Source organism: Cynocephalus volans, chromosome 2 (genome assembly GCF_027409185.1).
Source record: "Cynocephalus volans isolate mCynVol1 chromosome 2, mCynVol1.pri, whole genome shotgun sequence".
NCBI classification, from domain to species: Eukaryota; Metazoa; Chordata; class Mammalia; order Dermoptera; family Cynocephalidae; genus Cynocephalus; species Cynocephalus volans.
Window position 1 is genome coordinate 63,237,585 of NC_084461.1, and position 19,781 is coordinate 63,257,365.

At 39.7% G+C, this 19,781-nt stretch overlaps 1 protein-coding gene and 1 long non-coding RNA gene across 4 annotated transcripts in view; one reads left to right on the forward strand and one right to left on the reverse strand.

Moving 5' to 3' along the window:
* Positions 1 to 5,204: 5,204 nt before the first annotated feature.
* Positions 5,205 to 19,781, forward strand: part of LOC134369377 (coiled-coil domain-containing protein 125-like) — a 29,537-nt gene continuing 14,960 nt past the window's right edge. For 2 of the 3 annotated variants that reach the window (XM_063085820.1, XM_063085821.1), the window contains exons 1-4: positions 5,205 to 5,351; positions 9,923 to 10,037; positions 14,750 to 15,096; positions 18,443 to 18,501. In XM_063085820.1, the coding sequence (XP_062941890.1) occupies positions 14,790 to 15,096; positions 18,443 to 18,501 (366 nt within the window). In that variant the 5' untranslated portion in view covers positions 5,205 to 5,351; positions 9,923 to 10,037; positions 14,750 to 14,789. The remainder of the gene's footprint in view (positions 5,352 to 9,922; positions 10,038 to 14,749; positions 15,097 to 18,442; positions 18,502 to 19,781) is intronic. The other variant, XM_063085819.1, reaches the window with a different exon arrangement.
* The window catches only part of LOC134369380 (uncharacterized), a 51,678-nt gene continuing 40,697 nt past the window's right edge, over positions 8,801 to 19,781 (reverse strand). Inside the window, exon 3 of the long non-coding RNA XR_010022614.1 lies at positions 8,801 to 8,941. This is a non-coding gene — a long non-coding RNA (uncharacterized LOC134369380). The remainder of the gene's footprint in view (positions 8,942 to 19,781) is intronic.

Here is a 19,781-nt window from a genome sequence, read left to right on the forward strand (position 1 = left end):
CAAATGCAAACACCAAGGTCAATAGTTCAGATCCCCCCAAGAAAAGATCCCCAAGGTCAACAGTTCTGATCCCCAGCCACCAAAAAAAAAAAAAAAAAAAAAGGAAAAAGGAATACTATGAATAACTGTATGCCAACAAATTGAAAAAATGGAAAAATTCCAAGAAATTAGCAATTTACCAAAACTGATTCAAGAAGAAATACAAAACATGAATAGATCTACCTATATACCTATAACATAAAAAGAGAATGAATTAATTAATTTTAAAAGTTCCCATACAGAAAAGCCCAGGCCCAGATGGCTTCACTGGAGAATATTCTTAAACATTTAAAAAAGAGCTAATACCAATTCTTAAAAAATTTCTTCCAGCAAATGGAAAAGGAGGGAATAATTCTCTACGCATGTCAGTATAAAAATGATTACATGCCATGACCAAGTGGGATTTATCCCAGGAATGCAAAGGTGGCTTAACATCCAAAAAGCAATTAATGTAAATCAACATGTCAATAGCATAAAGGTCAAAAATGACATCAATAGATGTAGAAAAAGCATGTGACAAAATCCAACTCTGTTTCATGTTAAAGCACTTAAACTAGGAACAGAAGGGAACTTCCTCTATCTGATAAAGGATATCTATAAAAAACCCACAGCTAACATCATACTTAATGGTGAAGGACTGAATGCTTTCCTTCTAGATCAGAAATAATACAAGGATGTTCACTCTTGTCACTTTTATTAAACAATGTACTGGAGATTCTAGCCAGATAAATTAGGCAAGAAAATGAAATAAAAGAATCCCAGGTTGGGAAAGAAAAGTAAAACTATATTTTCAGATGTCTTAATTTTGTATATAGAAAACTGCCATGGACTCTACTTAAAAAAAAAAAAAAAAAACTATTAAAACTAATTAACAAACTCACCAAGATTCAAGATCAATATATGAAAATTAATTATATTTCTATGTGATAGAAATGAAAAATCCAAAAATAAAATTATGAAAAAAAATCCAATTACAATAGCATTGAAAATAAAATATTTAGGAATTAATTTAACAAAAGAAGTGTAAAACTTGTACTCTAAAAACTACAAAACATTATTAGAAGAAATTAAAGCAAAGCTCAGTAAATGGAAAGATATATCCCATATTCATAGATCAGAAGACAATATTGCTATGAGGCAATACTTGCCAACTGACCTACAGATTTAACATAATTCCATATCACAATCCCAGCTGTCTTCTTTGCAGAAATTGACAAACTGATCCTAAAACTCATATGAAAATTTAAGGGACTCTGAATGTAACCAGCAACTAAGTACAGCTGCTCTTCTGCCAGGAATAAAGGACTTGAGAGAGGTGTTGTGCAAGGTTTAGAAGTTTTATTCAGGAAGTGCAACCTGGGAGACAGACTGTAAACAGTCCAGAGGCTCAGGAGCCTCAGCAGAGTTTTGAAAGGGAAAACTGGGAAACATTGGGGGAGGTTATTCCAACTGAGGAGCTGCCATGTCCAATCTTGTAGACACCAGGCTTTTGTTATCTCATGGTCAGTCTTGTAACTCTTCAGTTTATCCTTGGGACACAGGTGTTATCTTGCTCCCACAAGGTGTATACTGCCTTGTTCCCAAAAAGTTGTGACTCCAAAGGAAGAATGGTTAGTTTACCAAGTGTAGTGGATTCAATAATGTCCCCCAAAACTCACGGAAGCTTGAATTGTGTCCCCCAAGTTTTAGGTATTAGAAACTTAGCCCCCACTGTGACTGTTAAGAGGGTGGGAAATCCTATTAGGGTAATTGAAAAGTGGAACCTTGAAGAGGTGATTGGATTGTAGGACCATGCTGTAGTGAATGGATTAAAAATGGTGGTCAGGGGTGTCGTTCTGAGGGCTTTAAAAGAAGAGGAGAGTCTGTCTCTCTCCCTCTCTGCTCTCTCTGCTTCCATCATCTTGCAATGTGAGACCCCTGGGTCACTGTCGCCACCACCAGATAGGCTTTGGACTTCCTAGCCTTAGAAACTGTAAGCAATAAATTTCATTTTCTTTATAAATCACCCAGTTCCGTGTGTTCTGTTATAAGCAACACAAATGGACTAATACACCAAGTCCCTGATTAGCTCTTACTATGTTGCTCTTTCTGAGTACTAAATCAAGCAACATTTTCCCATGAGCTATACTGTCAGCCAAGGTTACAAAAAGACTTCTTTATGGCTAGCATTCTGCTTAAAGCTGTGTTCTACAAAATGTCTCTTCTAAGGCTAATTGTCTATGACTATTTGTTGTGGTGGGCTCTTATAAGAACTGCCAAAACAAAGTTGGAGGACTCACATTTCTTGACTTCCAAACTTACTACAAAGCTCCAGTAATCAAAAGACCGTGATAATGGCATAAGAATAGACATACAGATCAATGGAGTAGGATTGAGAGACTACACATAAACACTTACATTTATGACCACTTGATTTTCTGTAAGGTTGCTAAGACAATTGAATGTAGAAAGATCAATCCTTTCAACAAATGGTGCTGGAAAATCTGGAATAACTCGACATAATAAAGAATGAAGGCAGATATCATCCTTACACAAACCCCAAAATTAACTCTAAAGGATCATAAACCAAAATGTAAGAGCTAAAATGATCAATACTCTTAGAAGAAGACAGAGGAGTAAATCTTCATGACCTTGGGTTAGCCTTCTAAGATATGACACCAAAAGCACAAACAACCAGAGAAAAAACTGATAAACTAGAATTCATCAAAATTAAAAATCTTTTGAGGGCTGGCCTGTGGCTCACTTGGGAGAGTGTGGTGCTGATAACACCAAGGCCATGGGTTCGGATCCCTATATAGCAATGGCTGGTTAGCCCACTTGGGAGTGCATGGTGCTGACAACACCAAGTCAAGGGTTAAGATCACCTTACCAGTCATCTTTTAAAAAAAAAAAATCTTTTAAACTTCAAAAAACACCATCAACAAAATAAAAAGACAACCTACAGACTGATAGAAAATATTTGCAAATCATACCTCAGATAAGGGTCTAGTATACAGAATATATAAAGAACTCTTACAACTCAATCATAAAAAGACAAATAACCCAATTAAAAAATAAACAATATATTTGTTTTTTGGTTTTGGCAGCTTGCCGGTAGGGGGATCTGGACCCATGACCTCTAGCATGCAGTACCATGCTCTAACCAAGTGAGCTGACCAGCCAGCCCTAGACACTGGATTTGAATAGGCATTTCTTCAGAGAAGATATACAAATTGCCAATAACCACATGCAGAAATGCTCAATATCAATAGTCATTAGGGAAATGCAAATTAAAACCCCTATGAGATATCACTTTGCACTCACTAGAATGACTATAACCAAAAACACAAACAATAACAGGTATTGGTGAGGATGTGGAGAAATTGGAACTCTCATATGTAGCTAGTGTTAATATGAAATGGTGTAGCCACTTTGAAAAACCCATTTGGCAGTTCCTCAAAATGTTAAACATAGAGTACTACAGTATATGGCCCAGCAATTCCACTCCTCGGTGAGAAGTGAAAACATACCTCACACAAAAACTTGTCCATGAATGTTCACAGAAGCATAATTATTCATAGTAGCCCCAAACTGGAAACAACCTAAATGTCCATCAACTGATCAGTGGCTAAATAAATGGTGATATATTCATAAAGTGGAACATTATTTAGCCGTGAAAAGAAGTACTGATACATGCTACAACATAGATAGCCCTTGAAAAATTTTGCTAGGAAAAAGAAGCCAGCACAAACGACCATATATTGCATGATTCCATTTATATAAAATGTACAAAACAGGCAAATATACAGAGATGGACAGTAGATAAGTGGTTGTCCTGGGCTGGGGCAGTTGAAGGGATTGTGACTGCTAATGGGTAGGGGATTTCTTTTTGGGGAGACGAAAATGCTCTAAAATTGGTTGTGTGATGATTGCATCACTCTGTGAATATACCAGAAATCAGGGCTGGCCCGTTAGCTCACTTGGGAGAGCTTGGTGTAGATAACATCAAAGTCAAGGATTAGGATCCCTGGATCACCCAGCTGCCAAAACCAAAACACACTACAACAAAAAAACATATAATTTAAATTGTATGTTATGTGGATATCTCAATAAAGCTGCTAAAAAACACATCAGATTTGAAACGTCCTCAAATTGTTTAAAACAAGTTTTTAAACACATTTAGCATATATTATGATGCAATAGTTTAGCAGCATTGCACATGTCTTTTTTAAATAATAAATTTTATATGCATGCCTTCAAAGTTCTGCATTCTGGAGAAGTTCTGTCAAAGAATATAGGGCTACTTTAAAGTTTTTTGGGAGTGTGGGACTTGAAATATTTTCAGGGTAAAGATTTTACATAGTTATGTCAGTTTTAAGCCAAAAAACCTATTTTTGGTTTGCAAAAACTATTTAATGTGCTATCTTACGAAAATAAATCAGATATTAGACAAACTTACTTTAAAATTATAAATATACTAATCTTTTATAACCTTAAATCCTTGAGCACCTCACGTGCACACAGCATTGACCTTATTCTATAATCAGGAGAAATTTTAGAGCCTCAATTCTAAGTCCGGTTTTCCATATACCTAGGTATGTTGACTTTTGTGGAGTGGGTGGTTAAGAGAAGCGTGGGCCGGATCAGAAGAGGAATAAAGTGGCTTGTTACTGCGAGGAAAGGATTTACTAGTTCTCCCTGTTTTTAAACCACAGTAATCCTTAGGCCCAGCCAAGTTTTTTCACCACTACAAAGTCCCTTTGGTTATTCCAAAGTAATAAAGTTGATGACCCAGCACGTTTTGAAGAGCTCAGAGGGAGGCAGCGCCCGTCTCAGGAAACCAAGAGGCTCGGTGGCCCCAGGAGCAGCTTTCGAGGCCCACGGGCCCATCCCGTCGGTCTCCTTCCTGCTGCCACGCCTTCGCTCCCGCAGTCCCTCTGGCCTGCAACGCCCTCTTCATTTCTCGGTACTGAACGGCTGCTTCTGCAGGTCCGCCTGGACCTCGAACTTCAGCCCAGGTCCAGCTTTCTCGTGCAGGACTCCTAGGGACTCAACGTCTGCGGCGTCCTGTTTTACCCGAGTGCAGCTCACCCGCGTCTTGGCCTCTAAATCCGGAGCGGGAGGGGCAGGCGGAGGCGGAAGTGGCCAGAGCCAACATCCGGCGGCATCCAGACCCCGAGGCCGCGCCCACGGCCCACAGCCACCTCGCGGGTCTTTCCGGGCCGGGGCAGCGCCCGCACGGTCACGTGGCCTGGCGGGCACGCGGCGGCGGCGGCGGCGGCGGCGGCGGCGGCAGCGGCGCGGGTGCGTGCGACGAGGAGGCTCCGCGCCAGGTGAGCGCGCTGATGGGGGCGTGGTGGGGGCGGCGGGAGAGGCGCTGGGGCCCAGACGGAATCCGGGTTCCCAGTCCCGCGACAGACGCAGGGAGGGTGCCCAAGGCACCCTAGCGGGTGGAACGGCAGTAGGTGGGCAGAATCCGGGGTGGGAGTGCGTAGATGCGTGGAAACTCCGCAGGTGGTGGGCAAGCTGGCAACCTGGCTTCTTTTCCCCTAATGCCAGTTTAATGGCCTTGTCTGACATTGAAAAAAAAAAAGAAATCGATTTCAAAGACCCTGTTTCTCTCCCCTCCTCCTTTATCTATTTATTTTTGAGCCTTAAAATTACAACGCACTAAGTTCAATGGAATATCCTGGTTTGGATCCTGGAACAGAAAAAGGACATCAGTAGTGAGACTCAGGAAATCCTAACAAATCAGTGATTTAATTAATAGTATGTACCAATGTTAATTTCTTAATTTTGATTCATGTATCCTAATGTTAACATTAAAGGAATTTGGGTAAAGATTATACAGGAGTTCTTAGTACTACCTTTGCAACTTACTATAAATCTAAAATTATTCTAAAATGAAAAGTTAAAAAACAAAAACAAGTGAGGTACAGCAGGCCACTGCTCACCAGGGAGGGCTCAAGTCATTTCCTCTTTGCCAAGCCTGACAGGAATTAGGTGTCTGATTGACTAGCTTGTTTGCTAAGGCAGAGATCTCAGGCTAGTGGGTGTAGATGCTTTTAGCCCAACTTTTCCTGCATGAATATGTTTTCTCTTTCAATTCTATCCAGTGAATATCTTTGGAATACCAGTTATTCATGAGCAAACATACTCCCTGCACTAGGGGATGTAGACCTGGCACATGCAATAAAACCCTAGTTCAGTTAAGAAGTAACGACTATTAAAAAGGTGCTGTACAGAGTTAGCAGGGCTCAGAGGTAGGAGAATTCACATCTGGCCCAGGAGAGTCAGGAAGAGGATACTGGAAGGAGTGTTGTCCTCAACTAAGGAGAAGCCTGAGAGGAGAAAGCATTCGTGGGGTGGAGAATGGCTCAAGCAGAGGCTTGGAGGTGACCAAAGCGGGGGAGTGGTGGGGGACGTGGTGCTGGGAGCAGGTGCAGTCCCTCTGATGTGGAAGCACGGAGTACACCCAGGGAGTACTGAGACAGATGAAACTGGAAATGGAAATTGGAGTCTTGAAGAAAACAGTATGACACTTTAATTATATATGCCATGGGAGCCACGACATGTTTTAGGACAAGAGAAGAACATCATTGAGTTTGTGCTTGGAGATTATTGACTTGGTTGGCTTGGAGCAGACCAATTAAGGTACTATGGGTTTTGCCCAGGAGAAGTGGTGGGATGTTCAACCATGGCAGCTAAGTTAATGTGCAAAGAATAACATGGTTTGGGGAGATTTTTGAGGATCTAGAGGACTTAGCAACTGAAGGCATGTGAGCACCAAAGAGAAAAAAAACAGTAAAAAAAACAATTCCAAAGTTTTTTTTTTTTTTTTTTTTTTTTATCTTTTTCATGACCGGCACTCAGCCAGTGAGTGCACCGGCCAGTCCTATATAGGATCCGAACCCGCGATGGGAGCGTTGCCGCGCTCCCAGCGTCGCACTCTCCCGAGTGCGCCACGGGCTCGGCCCAATTCCAAAGTTTTGCACCTGGGTATTTTGGAGCATGGTTAATGCATTTACAGAAATGGAGGACTCAGGAGGAGACCTTGGTTGAGGGGTGGGGAGGATAAAGAATTCGTTTTTGAACAAGTTGTGTTTGAATTGCTGGCAGGATATCCAGCTGGAGATGTGTATTTAAGAGTGTTAAGAGTGGAAGGCAAACATATACAGAAAGGACAGGAATAGGACAAGGAGCTTGAGTGGGCAGATATGAAGCAGTCAGGGAGGAAGGAAGAGGATCTAATTTCTTGTGGGGTTGAGGTGCCAAAGTGGACCAGGGACCTGGGCAGGTGAGTCGGTAGTGTTGCAGCTTCTGCAGAGGTTGGGGAGGCTGAGGAATGAGACAAGATGTTGGATTTAGCAATTAGGAAGTCATTAATCATTTTTCAAAGAGTTGTTTTTGTGGAAAGTGGGAAGGCTTCTAATAGTCTGTGCTGTCTGGCCTTTCCCAAGTGGCCAGAGGACTGGACAAGGAGCTAGAGATGTGGTTTCTAGTCCTGGCTCCGCCACTAACTACCTTTGTAATTTTGGGCAAACCAGGTATGCCTGGCCTGGAAGAGGGAAAAACATCCCTCGATAAAACCGAAAGGACCTTTTTATTCCTAGCAACACATAATAGTCCAGAGAACTGGTGTTCCATGGGGCACGCTTTAGAAAATGCTAACACAAATGCTCAACATCACTCAGCATCCGGGAAATGCAAATCAAAACCACATTGAGATACCATCTAACCCCAGTTAGGATGGCTAAAATCCAAAAGACTATGAACGATAAATGCTGGCGAGGCTGTGGAGAAAAAGGAACTCTCATACATTGTTGGTGGGACTGCAAAATGGTGCAGCCTCTATGGAAAATGGTATGGAGGTTCCTTAAACAATTGCAAATAGATCTACCATACGACCCAGCCATCCCAGTGTTGGGAATATACCCAGAGGAATGGAAATCATCAAGTCGAAGGTATACCTGTTCCCCAATGTTCATCGCAGCACTCTTTACAATAGCCAAGAGTTGGAACCAGCCCAAATGCCCATCATCAGATGAGTGGATACGGAAAATGTGGTACATCTACACAATGGAATACTACTCAGCTATAAAAACGAATGAAATACTGCCATTTGCAACAACATGGATGGACCTCGAGAGAATTATATTAAGTGAAACAAGTCAGGCACAGAAAGAGAAATACCACATGTTCTCACTTATTGGTGGGAGCTAAAAATTAATATATAAATTCACACACACACATACACACATACACAGACAAACCGGGGGGGGGGGGGAAGAAGATATAACAACCACAATTATTTGAAGTTGATTCAACAAACAAACAGAAAGGACATGGTTGGGGGGGAGGGAGAAGGGAGGGAGGTTTTGGTGATGGGGAGCATTAATCAGCTACAATGTATATCGACAAAATAAAATTTAAAAAAAAAAACCAAAAAAAAAAAAAAACAAAGACTGTAGAGGGACCTTCTACTCCTATTTCGAACAGATTTATAGAAAAATGGAACATAAAATCTCTTTGAGTAAATGTCTCTGCTATTGCTTATATTTATTTATTTTTCCTAAGCATATTATTAGCAGTTAATATCCCCCATGGGTTTGTTTTCTAATATATCAGAGCTGTGATACAGTATGCTATTTCTGCATCGGATATGTTGCTAAGAGATTTAATAATGGGTAAACAAACACAACATATGGTAATTCATTTCAAATTAAAAGTTTATTAAACTCTGAAAAAAAAAAAAAAAAAAAAAAGAAAATGCTAACACAAGGCCGGCCCCGCGGCTCACTTGGGAGAGTGCGGTGCTGGGAGCACTGAGGCCACGGGTTCAGATCCTATATGGGCATGGCGGGTGCGCTCACTGGCCGAGCGTGGTGCGGGCAACACCAAGCCAAGGGTTACGATCCCCTTACTGGTCACAAAAAAAAAAAAAAAGAAGAAAAGAAAATGCCAACACAGAAACACAATTTTAGAGCTCTAAAGAACCAAAAAATCCCTGTACTGGCCAGCTACCAAAAATAAAATTAAAATAACCAAAAAATTTATCTAATCCCCTCATCTGACAAATGAAGAAACTAATACTCAAATTCTAATTCAATAAACATTGATTTGGCTATGATAGTTGATTTCAAATATATCAGTGATGCCCAAAATGACCTTATAAAGTAGTTATGCTTAAATACATTTTGAAGATAAAATAGACCCCTAGAAGTTAAATGATTTGCCCAGAATCAAAGAGTGGCAAGTGGTAGAGTGAGATTTGAACCCAGACCCTGAGTTACACATGCCTTCTCTGTTACACATACAGCTGCCTCCCTGTCATCAACATAGAATACACTTAACCGGTTGAATAGAAAGTTAGTAACTTTAAATATTTTCACTTTCTTAGAAGTAATGTGTTCCAGAAATGAAGTTTGATTTGTACTGTATTATATATTAAAATGACCATTACAATATAGAAAGTGGAAGATCTTTGTTAGTATAGTGGAGAGTAAAAAAAAAAAAAAAGCAGGTGGCTGAGTACACAGCCAACAGTCCCTGAAGTTACATTTTAAAAAGTAGTAGAGCATTGGGCCACGTGAAAACTCTCTGTATTCAACTCTGAATAGCAGGAAGACGTTCCCATCACCTGAATACATGTGGTGCGTTAAAAAACATTCTTAGCGGGCCGGCCCGTGGCTCACTCGGTAGAGTGCGGTGCTGATAACACCAAGGCCACGGGTTCGGATCCTATATAGGGATGGCCGGTTTGCTCACTGGCTGAGTGTGGTGCTGACAACACCAAGCCAAGGGTTGAGATCCCCTTACCGGTCATCTTTTTTTAAAAAGAAAAAAAAAAAAAAAAAAAGCATTCTTAGCTAACCCTGTGATTGCTTGCTCTTTCCTCCTACAGCTTTTTTCCCTGTGTTGACCAATTCCATTTTCTTCGCTGCTGGCTGCGAAGACCACACCCTTCGTAAGGCAGGCCCGAGGTTGCACTTAATAAGCAGGAATCTACTGCACTAAAGGTAAAACACAGCCTCCCAAGGGATTATTCTTTGATTCAGTAAATAATTTCCTGTCTACCTAGTCGAATTAAAGTCTGTTTTTTTAAGGAAGTAGCCTTGTAAGAGAACCAAGATGATTTTATAAAAATTTGGAAAAAATGAGTCCAATATGCTGTGTTGAGAGTTGCTCAAACTAGCTATTTTAGACTTTTACTTTCAGTTCTATTTGATGTCATAAATAATAGAAACTTGGTATACTCAGATGTTAATTTCAATGAAATTCTCCAAATGACATAAAACAGTGGCTATGAGTTTGGCTCTGACATCAGGAGTCTGGGTTCAAAATCCTTCTTCACCTCTCATTAGCTGTGTTACTCGACATCTCTGTGCCTCAGTTTAATTTTCTATACTTAACACAATAATAGTATTATCTTGCAGAGTATTTCTGAAGAGTAAGTAGAATAATCTAAGTAAAACAGTTAAAGCAGTGCCTGCCACACGGAAAGCAACCAACAGTGCTAGTTATTATTACAATATTTTAAAAAGTTGTTTCTCATTTAATGAGTCTAATTTTATTATTTTCTTATCTAGGAGAACACAGCTGTTTGATAAACTTCTCTTCTTGTCCCCTAATCCAGTTTTGTTCGTTTTTTTCCTAAGCAGTTTTAGGTTTACAGAGAAATTGAGCAGAAGTATCAATAGTTCCTTTATCTCCCCACCCCCCCACACAGTTTCTCCTGTTTTTAACACGTAACATTAGTGTGGTGTGTTTATTACAATTATGAACCAATATTGCTCTATTATTATTAACTTAATTTTACATTAGGGATCCATCTTTGTGTTCTACAGTTCTGTGGGTTTTGCCGAATGCATAATGTCATGTATTCACCATACAGTATTATGCAGTGTAGTTTTGCTGCCCTAAAAATCCCCTATGCTCCATCTATTCATCCTCTCATCCCTCCCTTCTTCCCTGATCTAATCCAGTTTTTTTGTGTTTTGTTTTTTTAAAAATTTTAACATATTCTGTAGGTATAATTTACGTATAATAAAATACACCTATTGTAAGTCTGCAGGTTGACGAGTTTTGACAAACTGCCACTCTAGTCAGGATGTAGAACTTTTTGAATCTAAAAATAAAAGAAAGAAAGAAAAAGAAAACGTTGATATTAGAGAGGCAGAGAGTTGAACAGTGATTGTCAGAGATTGGGGAGATGGGAGACAAAGGGAGAGGCCAATAGATGCAGAATTCAGTCAGACAGGAGGAATAAGTTCTGAGATTCTGTTGCCCAGTAGGATGACTACAGTTGAAAGTTTTATATACTACCTAATAGCTGGAGGAGACAAATGCATGAGGTGATTGATACATTAACTACCTAACCCGATTATTATACAATATATATGTGTCAGAACATCAGATGGTACCCCATAAGTATGTATAATTACAATGTGTCAATTAAAAAAAAATTTAGAACTTTTTTCCATTACCCCAAAAAAGTTCTTTGAAGTCAGCCCTCCAACACTAGGCAACTATTAATCTGTTTACTGTCATTTTTCATTAGTTTTGCCAGGATTTCATACAGTATGTGCTTCTTTTGTTAGCATAATGTCATGAAATTCATCCAAGTGGTTGCATATATCAGAAATGAATTGTTGTTTATTGCTGAATATATTCTGTATTATGGATGTACCACACTTTGTCTGTCTGCTTTCCTGCAGACACTTGGGCTGTTTCCAGGTTTTGACTAATTTGAGTAATGTGTGAACATTCATGCACACATCTTTGTATGGAAATAGACATATGCTTCCACTTCTCTTGGGTAAAAGAATGCAATTGCTTGGTCATGTGCTTATGAGAAACTGTCAAACTTTTCCACAGTGGTTGTACCATTTTATATTCCCACCCCCAGTTTTTGAGAATTTCACTTACTCCACATCTTCAGCAGCACTTAGACTTGTCAGTGGTGTGTGGCGGAATCTCTTTGTGGTTTGAATTTACAGGTGCCTGTTGAGCGATGATGTTGAGCATCTTTCCATCCGTTTATCTTCTTTTATGACATATCTGTTCAAATCTTTTAGGGCCCTTGTTTTTAATATTGAATATATATGGCACTTTGACCCTAAAAACAGTAGAAACCCCTTCATACATGATCAGTTTCATTTGGTATCTACATGTGGTATTATTACTAGTGGGAAAATAAGAAAGAGATCTCAGCAAAAAATGCAAGACTGAGATTAAATTTCCTTGAAAGTCCTACTTAAAACAGCGGGTATTTAGAGAAAGATGTCAGGTGTGTTGATGCTGCCCCCAACCCTTGGCCCCTGCCCCTGCCCCTGCATTTGGTTTTTTTAAGCATGTCTTAAGAAAAGGATGAAATATTTCTTAACAGCTACAGCAAAGCAGCTGTTTTGAAATGACGTGGTGAAAGCCCCTATTAACCGTACTCTGTACTGGAAGGACAAGGCTGAGCACTTTGGGTACTCTCCAGCTGCCCCACTGTCACCAAGTAGGTGACTGCAGTGGCCTACCCATGGAGAGGGCTCATTGATGGTGATTTCTCTGTAGGCATTTTTGCCAGGAGACATTTCGTTCTGGAAAGAACGGCAGGCAGTAGCCCCACAGTATCCTGTGTGCAGTCTTGCTGAGATGACTGCTTTGTTTTTCTGCCCTAGACGCAAGTATTTCACTTTGCTAGTTTGTTCCTTTCTTCCTTTCTTTATTAAACAAGTCCTTATTGAGCACAGATTATGTTTCAGATACCGTTTTAGACATGGAGAATACAGCAGAGAACCAAATGGACAGAAGCTGCTCCCCTTATGGAGCTTCTGTTCTTAGTAAGGCCATCTATAGCAGGTTTGGGCTCTGTTGGAGGAAAACACTTGGGCCGCCTTACCTATTGGGCAACCCTGCCTCTGAAGATGCCTCATAGGCAGGCCTGCACCACCTCAGCTTCACCGGACTCCGACTTTTGTATTAACTTCACCCTTTTTGTTGGCCCTGATTTTAGTGGTGTAATTTGTGAAATAAGTAAAATATGGAGTATGTTAGAAGGTCGTGTGCTAAGGAGAAATTTAAAGTGGACAAGTGGGATAGGGAGGAGGAGCTTAGAATTTTAGACGGTGTATTAGTCCATTTTGTGTTGCTGTGAGTGGATGAGGTCAGAGATGAGTGTTGTAGGGTCTTTGGCCATTGAAAGGGCTTTGGCCTTTACCAAGATTGAGCTGCAAAATGGTGGAGGGTTTTGAACTCAGGTGTGGCATGATTTGAGAGAGAAAGAGGGGGAGAGAATGAGAGAGGGGCACCTTCTTTCCTCCACCTATCCACTGTCCCAAATCACAAAACCTCTGCTGATTGTGTCTGTACAGGAACAGAAAGTGAACCAAGTGAAGCTGTAGTGCCCTGAGCACCTAAAGTGGATAAAGGGCCGAGGAGACAGAGGCAGAAGGTGGGAAACTTCCTGTAAATGGAATACTCTTAGTCATTGGAAGTCTCATTTTTCAGAGACTTTTCTGGATTTTGTATTGCTCTTAGGCTTGTGTAAAAAGAACCATTTCCTTCATAAGCTTGTATATTAAGAGTGTTCTGTTTCCTTGGCAAAGGCTGATCTGCTTTCTCCTGAGCAGTAGATTGTTAGATTCAGTAAAAACCTTTCCTGCTTCTCTGCAATTCACTGCAATCTTTATATATAAGAAAGGTCCAGCCCTTTATTTCAGTCCTGAAATGTTAAATATTTCTAATTGGACTACAAGTGGCATTAGTGTGTTAGTGCATCCCAGGGATATTCGTACCTGCATAATACAGAAAGAACTTTTTTCCCCTGGAAAACCCACCTTTATTATACTGACGGTTTTTTGTTTTGTTCTGTTTAATTTTTATTTTTTAAAATTGTAAATTGAAAAATTGTAATCGTATATATTTATGGGGTACAAAGTAATATTATGATTTATGAATACAATATGGAATAATTAAATCAAGCTAATTAACATATCCATCACCTCAAATACTTAATTTTTGTGATAAGAATGTTTGAAATTTACTCTTAGCAACTTTGAAATATACAGTATATTACTCTTTTATTCACCATGCTGTGCAATATATCTCAAAGAAAAAAACCCCTTATTCCTCCTCTCTAATTGAGGAATTGACTAATTCCTGCTGTCACATTGTACCCTTGACCGTCATCCCCCCATTCCCCCCACTCTCCCCCCTCCCAGCCTCTGGTAACCACTGTTCTGCTCTCTGCTTCTTTGTGTTTTATTGTTTTAGATTCCACATATAAGTGAGAACATGTAGTTTTGTCTGTCTGTGCCTGGCTTATTTCACTTAGCATAATATTTTACAATTCCATCCATGTTGTGACAGATGACAAAATGTCTTTCTTTTTTAAGGCTGAATTGTATTTCATTGTGTATATATACACCACATTTTTTTTTTTTTTTGGCCAGTGGCTGGTACGAGGGATCCACACCCATGATCTTGATGTTGTAAGGCTGTGCTCTAACCAATTGAGCTGCTCACCAGCTGGCCCCTATACCGCATTTTCTTTATCCATTTGTCTGTTGATGGACACTTAGTTTGATTCCATAACTTGGCTTTTGTGAGTAGTGCTACAGTGAACATGGGAGTGCAGACATCTCTTCAACACACTGAATTCAAATCTTTTGGGTAAACTCAGAAATGGGATTGCTGGATCTACTGTTGGTTTTTTAACTACTGTTTTTCTTAACTACAGACACCCAGTTTTTCCTTATGATAAAGACAGTGTTTGGCTAATGAGCAAGGTGGTGAGGTCATCCAGTGAGTCAGAGGGACAGATCTGGGAAACAGAAGAGGATGATGACATGACAGAAGGTGATTTAGGGTATGGCCTCGGAAGAAGATCTGGCGGTGTTTATGAAGTTTCACATTTATTTACATCCAGAAAAAGATCAGATGGAAAGAACTTTAGCCCTCCCCCATTTCCAAGAAAGGGGAAAGAAAGAAGTGAAGCCGTTTTTCAGTATTCCGAGCATAAGAGCTTGCAAGATACATACCTTCAAGGGTCCAGAATTGCCAGTTACAGACGAAAAAGTAGTACAGGTAAGAATGCCGAATTTCCTTTCCTTCCTCCTTTCCCCTGTGAATATTATCAGTGCTATACCCCTTCCAACACATAGTGATAACCATAGTGGATTTTAGAAATTCATCTTTATTCACCTCTTGTGACTGGCGATACTACAAAAGTAATCGATGTTTATATTTCCAAGTATTGTGAAAATTGTGAAATACAGTAGTTAATCTGCATTAATAATATATGTTTGTTAGTGATATCAGTAAGTGATTACTCACCTTGCTTTTTTTTGTGATTTAGTTTTACTTATTTATTTTTTTAGTCAACAGATATTTATTGGGTACCATTGGGTGTCAGGCACAGGTCTAGGTTCTTGGAATAATGTCAGTGAACAAAACAGTCAAATGCCCTAATGTCATGGATTTCACATTCTAGTAGAGGAGATAGAAAATAAACCTGCAAATCGACATATATTTAACATCCGGCAGTGGTAAGTGAAAGCCTAGTAAGTGATTGTTGGGGATGGGGCACTACTGTCTCAGGCCAGCATTAGGGAAGACCTCTCTAAGGAGGTGACATTTGAGCACCTGAGTGAAGTGGGGAGCATGCCTCATGGTTATCTGGCAAAGGAGTGTTCCAGGAAGAACTCAGATGCTTCCGGTTCTTTTAGGATGTCATGAAATTCTCAAATATTGTCAAAACAAAATTAATCTTAATATATTATAACCAAAAAGAATTTATGCCTTACATTAGGGAAAGAATAAAATTGAGAGTCATATTTCTACAGAATGTTACAACTCCAAAATGATTGGGAATCCGTGGATGAGTCCATGCCTGTACTGTGTGGCACCAGCTCTTATTTGGCTGAATCTTTTGTAATACATGTTGTAAAATTTTCACTCCTGAAACTTCCCCCACCAAAGATGAGCAAACACTAATTAGAACAACACAAGAATAATTTAAGAAACATGGTTTCAAAATTTACAAAATTCATGTTGCAGCTTGGGGTTCATCCCCATCCTTCAGATTCTTCTTGAAATTAGCATGGGATTATTTATAGATTTTTCTCTTCCAATTCCTTATTATACATAGAGGATGGATACTGTTTTGTAAGCAAGAAATGTAAAACTGAACATGATGCTAAGATGCCTTTTAACATGAGGAAACTGCTGGGATATAAACAAGATGTAATAGTAACAGTATGAGCTCCAGTTTTGTTGGTTTATGGACTTTTTGTCTTTTTATCAATGTTTCTCCAGTCCTAGGAAAGGGTATTGTATTAGTTTCTTGTTGCTAATAGATAATTTCCAAAATACCACAAACTTAGTGGCTTAAAACAACACAAATTTGTTATCTTACAGTTCTGGAGGTCAAAAGTCTAAAACAAATTTCACTGGGATAAAATCAAGGGGTTGGCAGGAGAGCCTCCTGTGTTCCTTCTGGAGGCTCTAGGGGAGAGTCTGTTCCCTTGCCTTTCCAGCTTCCAGAGGCTGTCTGCATTCTTCGGCTCATGGCCCCCTTCCTCTATCTTCAAAGCCAGCAATGGCTAGTTGAGCCTTTCCTACATCATGTCACTCTCACACTGACTCTCTTGCCTCTCCTTCATTTATATGTACTCTTATGGGTATCATTGGACCCACCTGGATAATCCAGGATAATCTCCAATCTCAAAATTCTGAATATGTTGATAACTTCAAGGTCAAGGGTTCAGATCCCTATACTGACCAGCTGAAAAAAGAGAATTCTTTTTTCTTTTTTTTTTTGTCGTTTTTTCGTGACCGGCACTCAGCCAGTGAGTGCACCGGTCAGTTCTATATAGGATCCGAACCCGCGGCGGGAGCGTCGCCGCGCTGCCAGCGCAGCACTCTACCAAGTGCGCCACGGGCTCGGCCCATTCTTTTTTCTTTTTTAAAGATGACTGGTAAGGGGATCTTAACCCTTGACTTGCTGTTGTCAGCACCACGCTCCACCAAGTGAGCTAACCGGCCATCCCTATATAGGGATCTGAACCTGTGGCCTTGGTGTTATCAGCACCACACTCTCTCAAGTTAGCCACGGGCCGGCCCTGAAAAATGAAAATTCTTAATCACCTCTGCAAAGTCCCTTTTGCCGTGAATTCACAGATCCTGGGGATTAGGATGTGGACATCTTTGGCTGCCATTATTCTGCCTACCACAAGTATTAATAGAACAGAAGTTGTCATTGCCAATCCAATGTCACTTGTGTCCCTGTTTGGAACCCTGAATCATCATGGTAAAAACATGATTTAAGTTTGCCTTGGATACCATCATGCTGATGGATTCAGAATAACAAAGGAAAAAATTGTTTTGAAAAATTTTTAATGGCCTTCAAAATATTTTTCCTAATGTTATTTTTCTTTCTTTTACTTTTTACAGTTGCTTGCAATTTACCACCTTAATATTTTTTTTTATTGTGAGTGAGACAGAAATGAAGATAAAGCTCCTAGGAGTCTCAGTTTAATTTCTCAATTGATTACATTCAGGAGAGAATAATTGAAGTTACAGGAGCCTTCTAGTCATTCTCCTTGGAAAGAAATTAAATTCAGGTTATTTGTTCAATATTCATACTACATTGATCAAGTGTATTAGTCCATTTTTGTGTTGCTGTAACAGAATACCTAAGACTGGGTGATTTATAAAGGAAAACGACATTTATTGCTTACAGTTGTGAGGCTGGGAAGTCTGAAGTCCATCTGGTGGTGGTGACAGTGACTCAGGGGTCTCACATTACAAGATGGTGGGAGCAGAGAGAGAACAAAACAGACTCTCCTCTTCTTTTATTTATTTATTTTTATTTATTTATTTTTCTCCTTTTTTTTTTTTTTCTTCTCTTCTTTTAAAGCCCTCAGAACCACGCCCTTGACAGTCATTTTTAATCCATTCACTACTGCACGGCCCTATGATCCAATCACCTCTACAAGGCTCCACCTCTCAATTACCATAATAGGATTTCCCATCCTCTTGTCACAGTGGGGGCTAAGTTTCTAATACATGAAACTTGGGGGACACAATTCAAGTTTCAGTGAGTTTTGAGGGGACATAATAAAATCCACTACATCAAACTTAAGTCAAACACCAAAATCTTTTCATTTTACTCTCACATTCATGTTTTTCTATTTTGTATCACCAATTCATTAACATCAATTTTATTTGAGATTCCTTTTTTTTTAAGTCTTTTTATTCAAAGTATGTGTCTTCATTTGTGAAATGTTTTAAGCTACATATTTTTATCATTATTTGGTTTATTACAATTCTTTTTGAAATTTAGGGAAAAACCTGTATGTGATATTTTATAAACAAATTCCTTATACTTAACTAGTTAAAGAAAATATCCAAATTTTTTTTTCCCCAATAGATTCTAATACAGAATTGTCAAATGAAGAATTAAGGCAACGTCTTCATGAAACTTTAGAGGTAGGTTCTCTGGCTAATATAAAAATTCTCGTGTGAATAAAGTCCACCAATAGGTATTGTGTTTAAGTAATACCAAAATTGTATGGAAGGCACATATTCTTGATTAACTACAGTCTAAAGCTGATACTTTTCAATTGACCTCCTGTTTCCTATCCTCCTCATCTCTTAAAGAGGCTACTTATGGAAACATGCCCACCAGTTCTTCTTCCAGAAGTAGACCCTACTTCTGTAATATCCTCCTTGAGAAAATAGTTATTACTTCCTTCCCTATATGTGTGGCTTGAAACAACCTGACTTTACTTAATCTCCTTGAAACCAGAAGACCAGAGAGTCTCTCAAGTAGTCTGAGGAGTCTGTCCCACTTAGTGGAAATAGCAGTTTCTGTGAGGGATGGCTATCCTTTGGGAAACAAGAAGCCCACCTTAGAGTGTGTTTGTGACTCTTGCAAAAGCTACTGAGTTGGTTTCCTACGACTGCTGTGACAAAGTACGTGGTGGCTTAAAATTACAGAAATCGATTCTCTGTCAGTTCTTGCTCCCTCTGAAGTCTCCAGAGGAAAATTCTTCTTTGCCTCTTCTGGTGGTTGCTGCAGTTCTTGGCTTTCCTTGTGTGGTAGCTGTACAAATCCAGTCTCTGCCTCTGTCACCACATGGGCTTCTCCCCTGTGTGTCTGTATCTAAATTTCCTTCATTTTATAAGGACACCAGCCATTGGATTGGAGCTCACCCTCCAGTATGATGTCATCTTAACTTGCTTAATTCTGTTAAATTAAGCTAAATTTGTCCAGAGGCTGCCTCCTTACCTGGAGTCCCTACATAAGGAACTGTGACCTAACAGTTTGTAAACAAACAGAAAGCCTAATTCAGGAGTCTATTTTTTGTAACAACTAGCTGAGTCTCAGCCAATCACAACTGCTGAGCTTTAGCCAATCACAGGCTGCCAACTGATCAGACCATGTCCAAATTAGGCAAAAGCTGAGCTGATTGGTTGATCACGCTGTTTCTGTACCTCACTGCCATTTTGTCAATAAATGCTGCTTGACTCACTTTGCTGAGCAGAGTTTTCTGAACCTCTTCTGTTTCTGAAGGCAGCCTGATTCATAAATTGTTCTTTGTTCAATTAAGCTGCTAAGTTTAATTTGCCTAAAGTTTTCTGTTTTTTTAACACATCTGCAAAAACCCCATTTTCTTTTTTTTTTTTTAATGACCGGTAAGGGGATCTTAACCCTTGACTTGGTGTTGTCAGCACCACGCTCTCCCAAGTGAGCCACAGGCTAACCC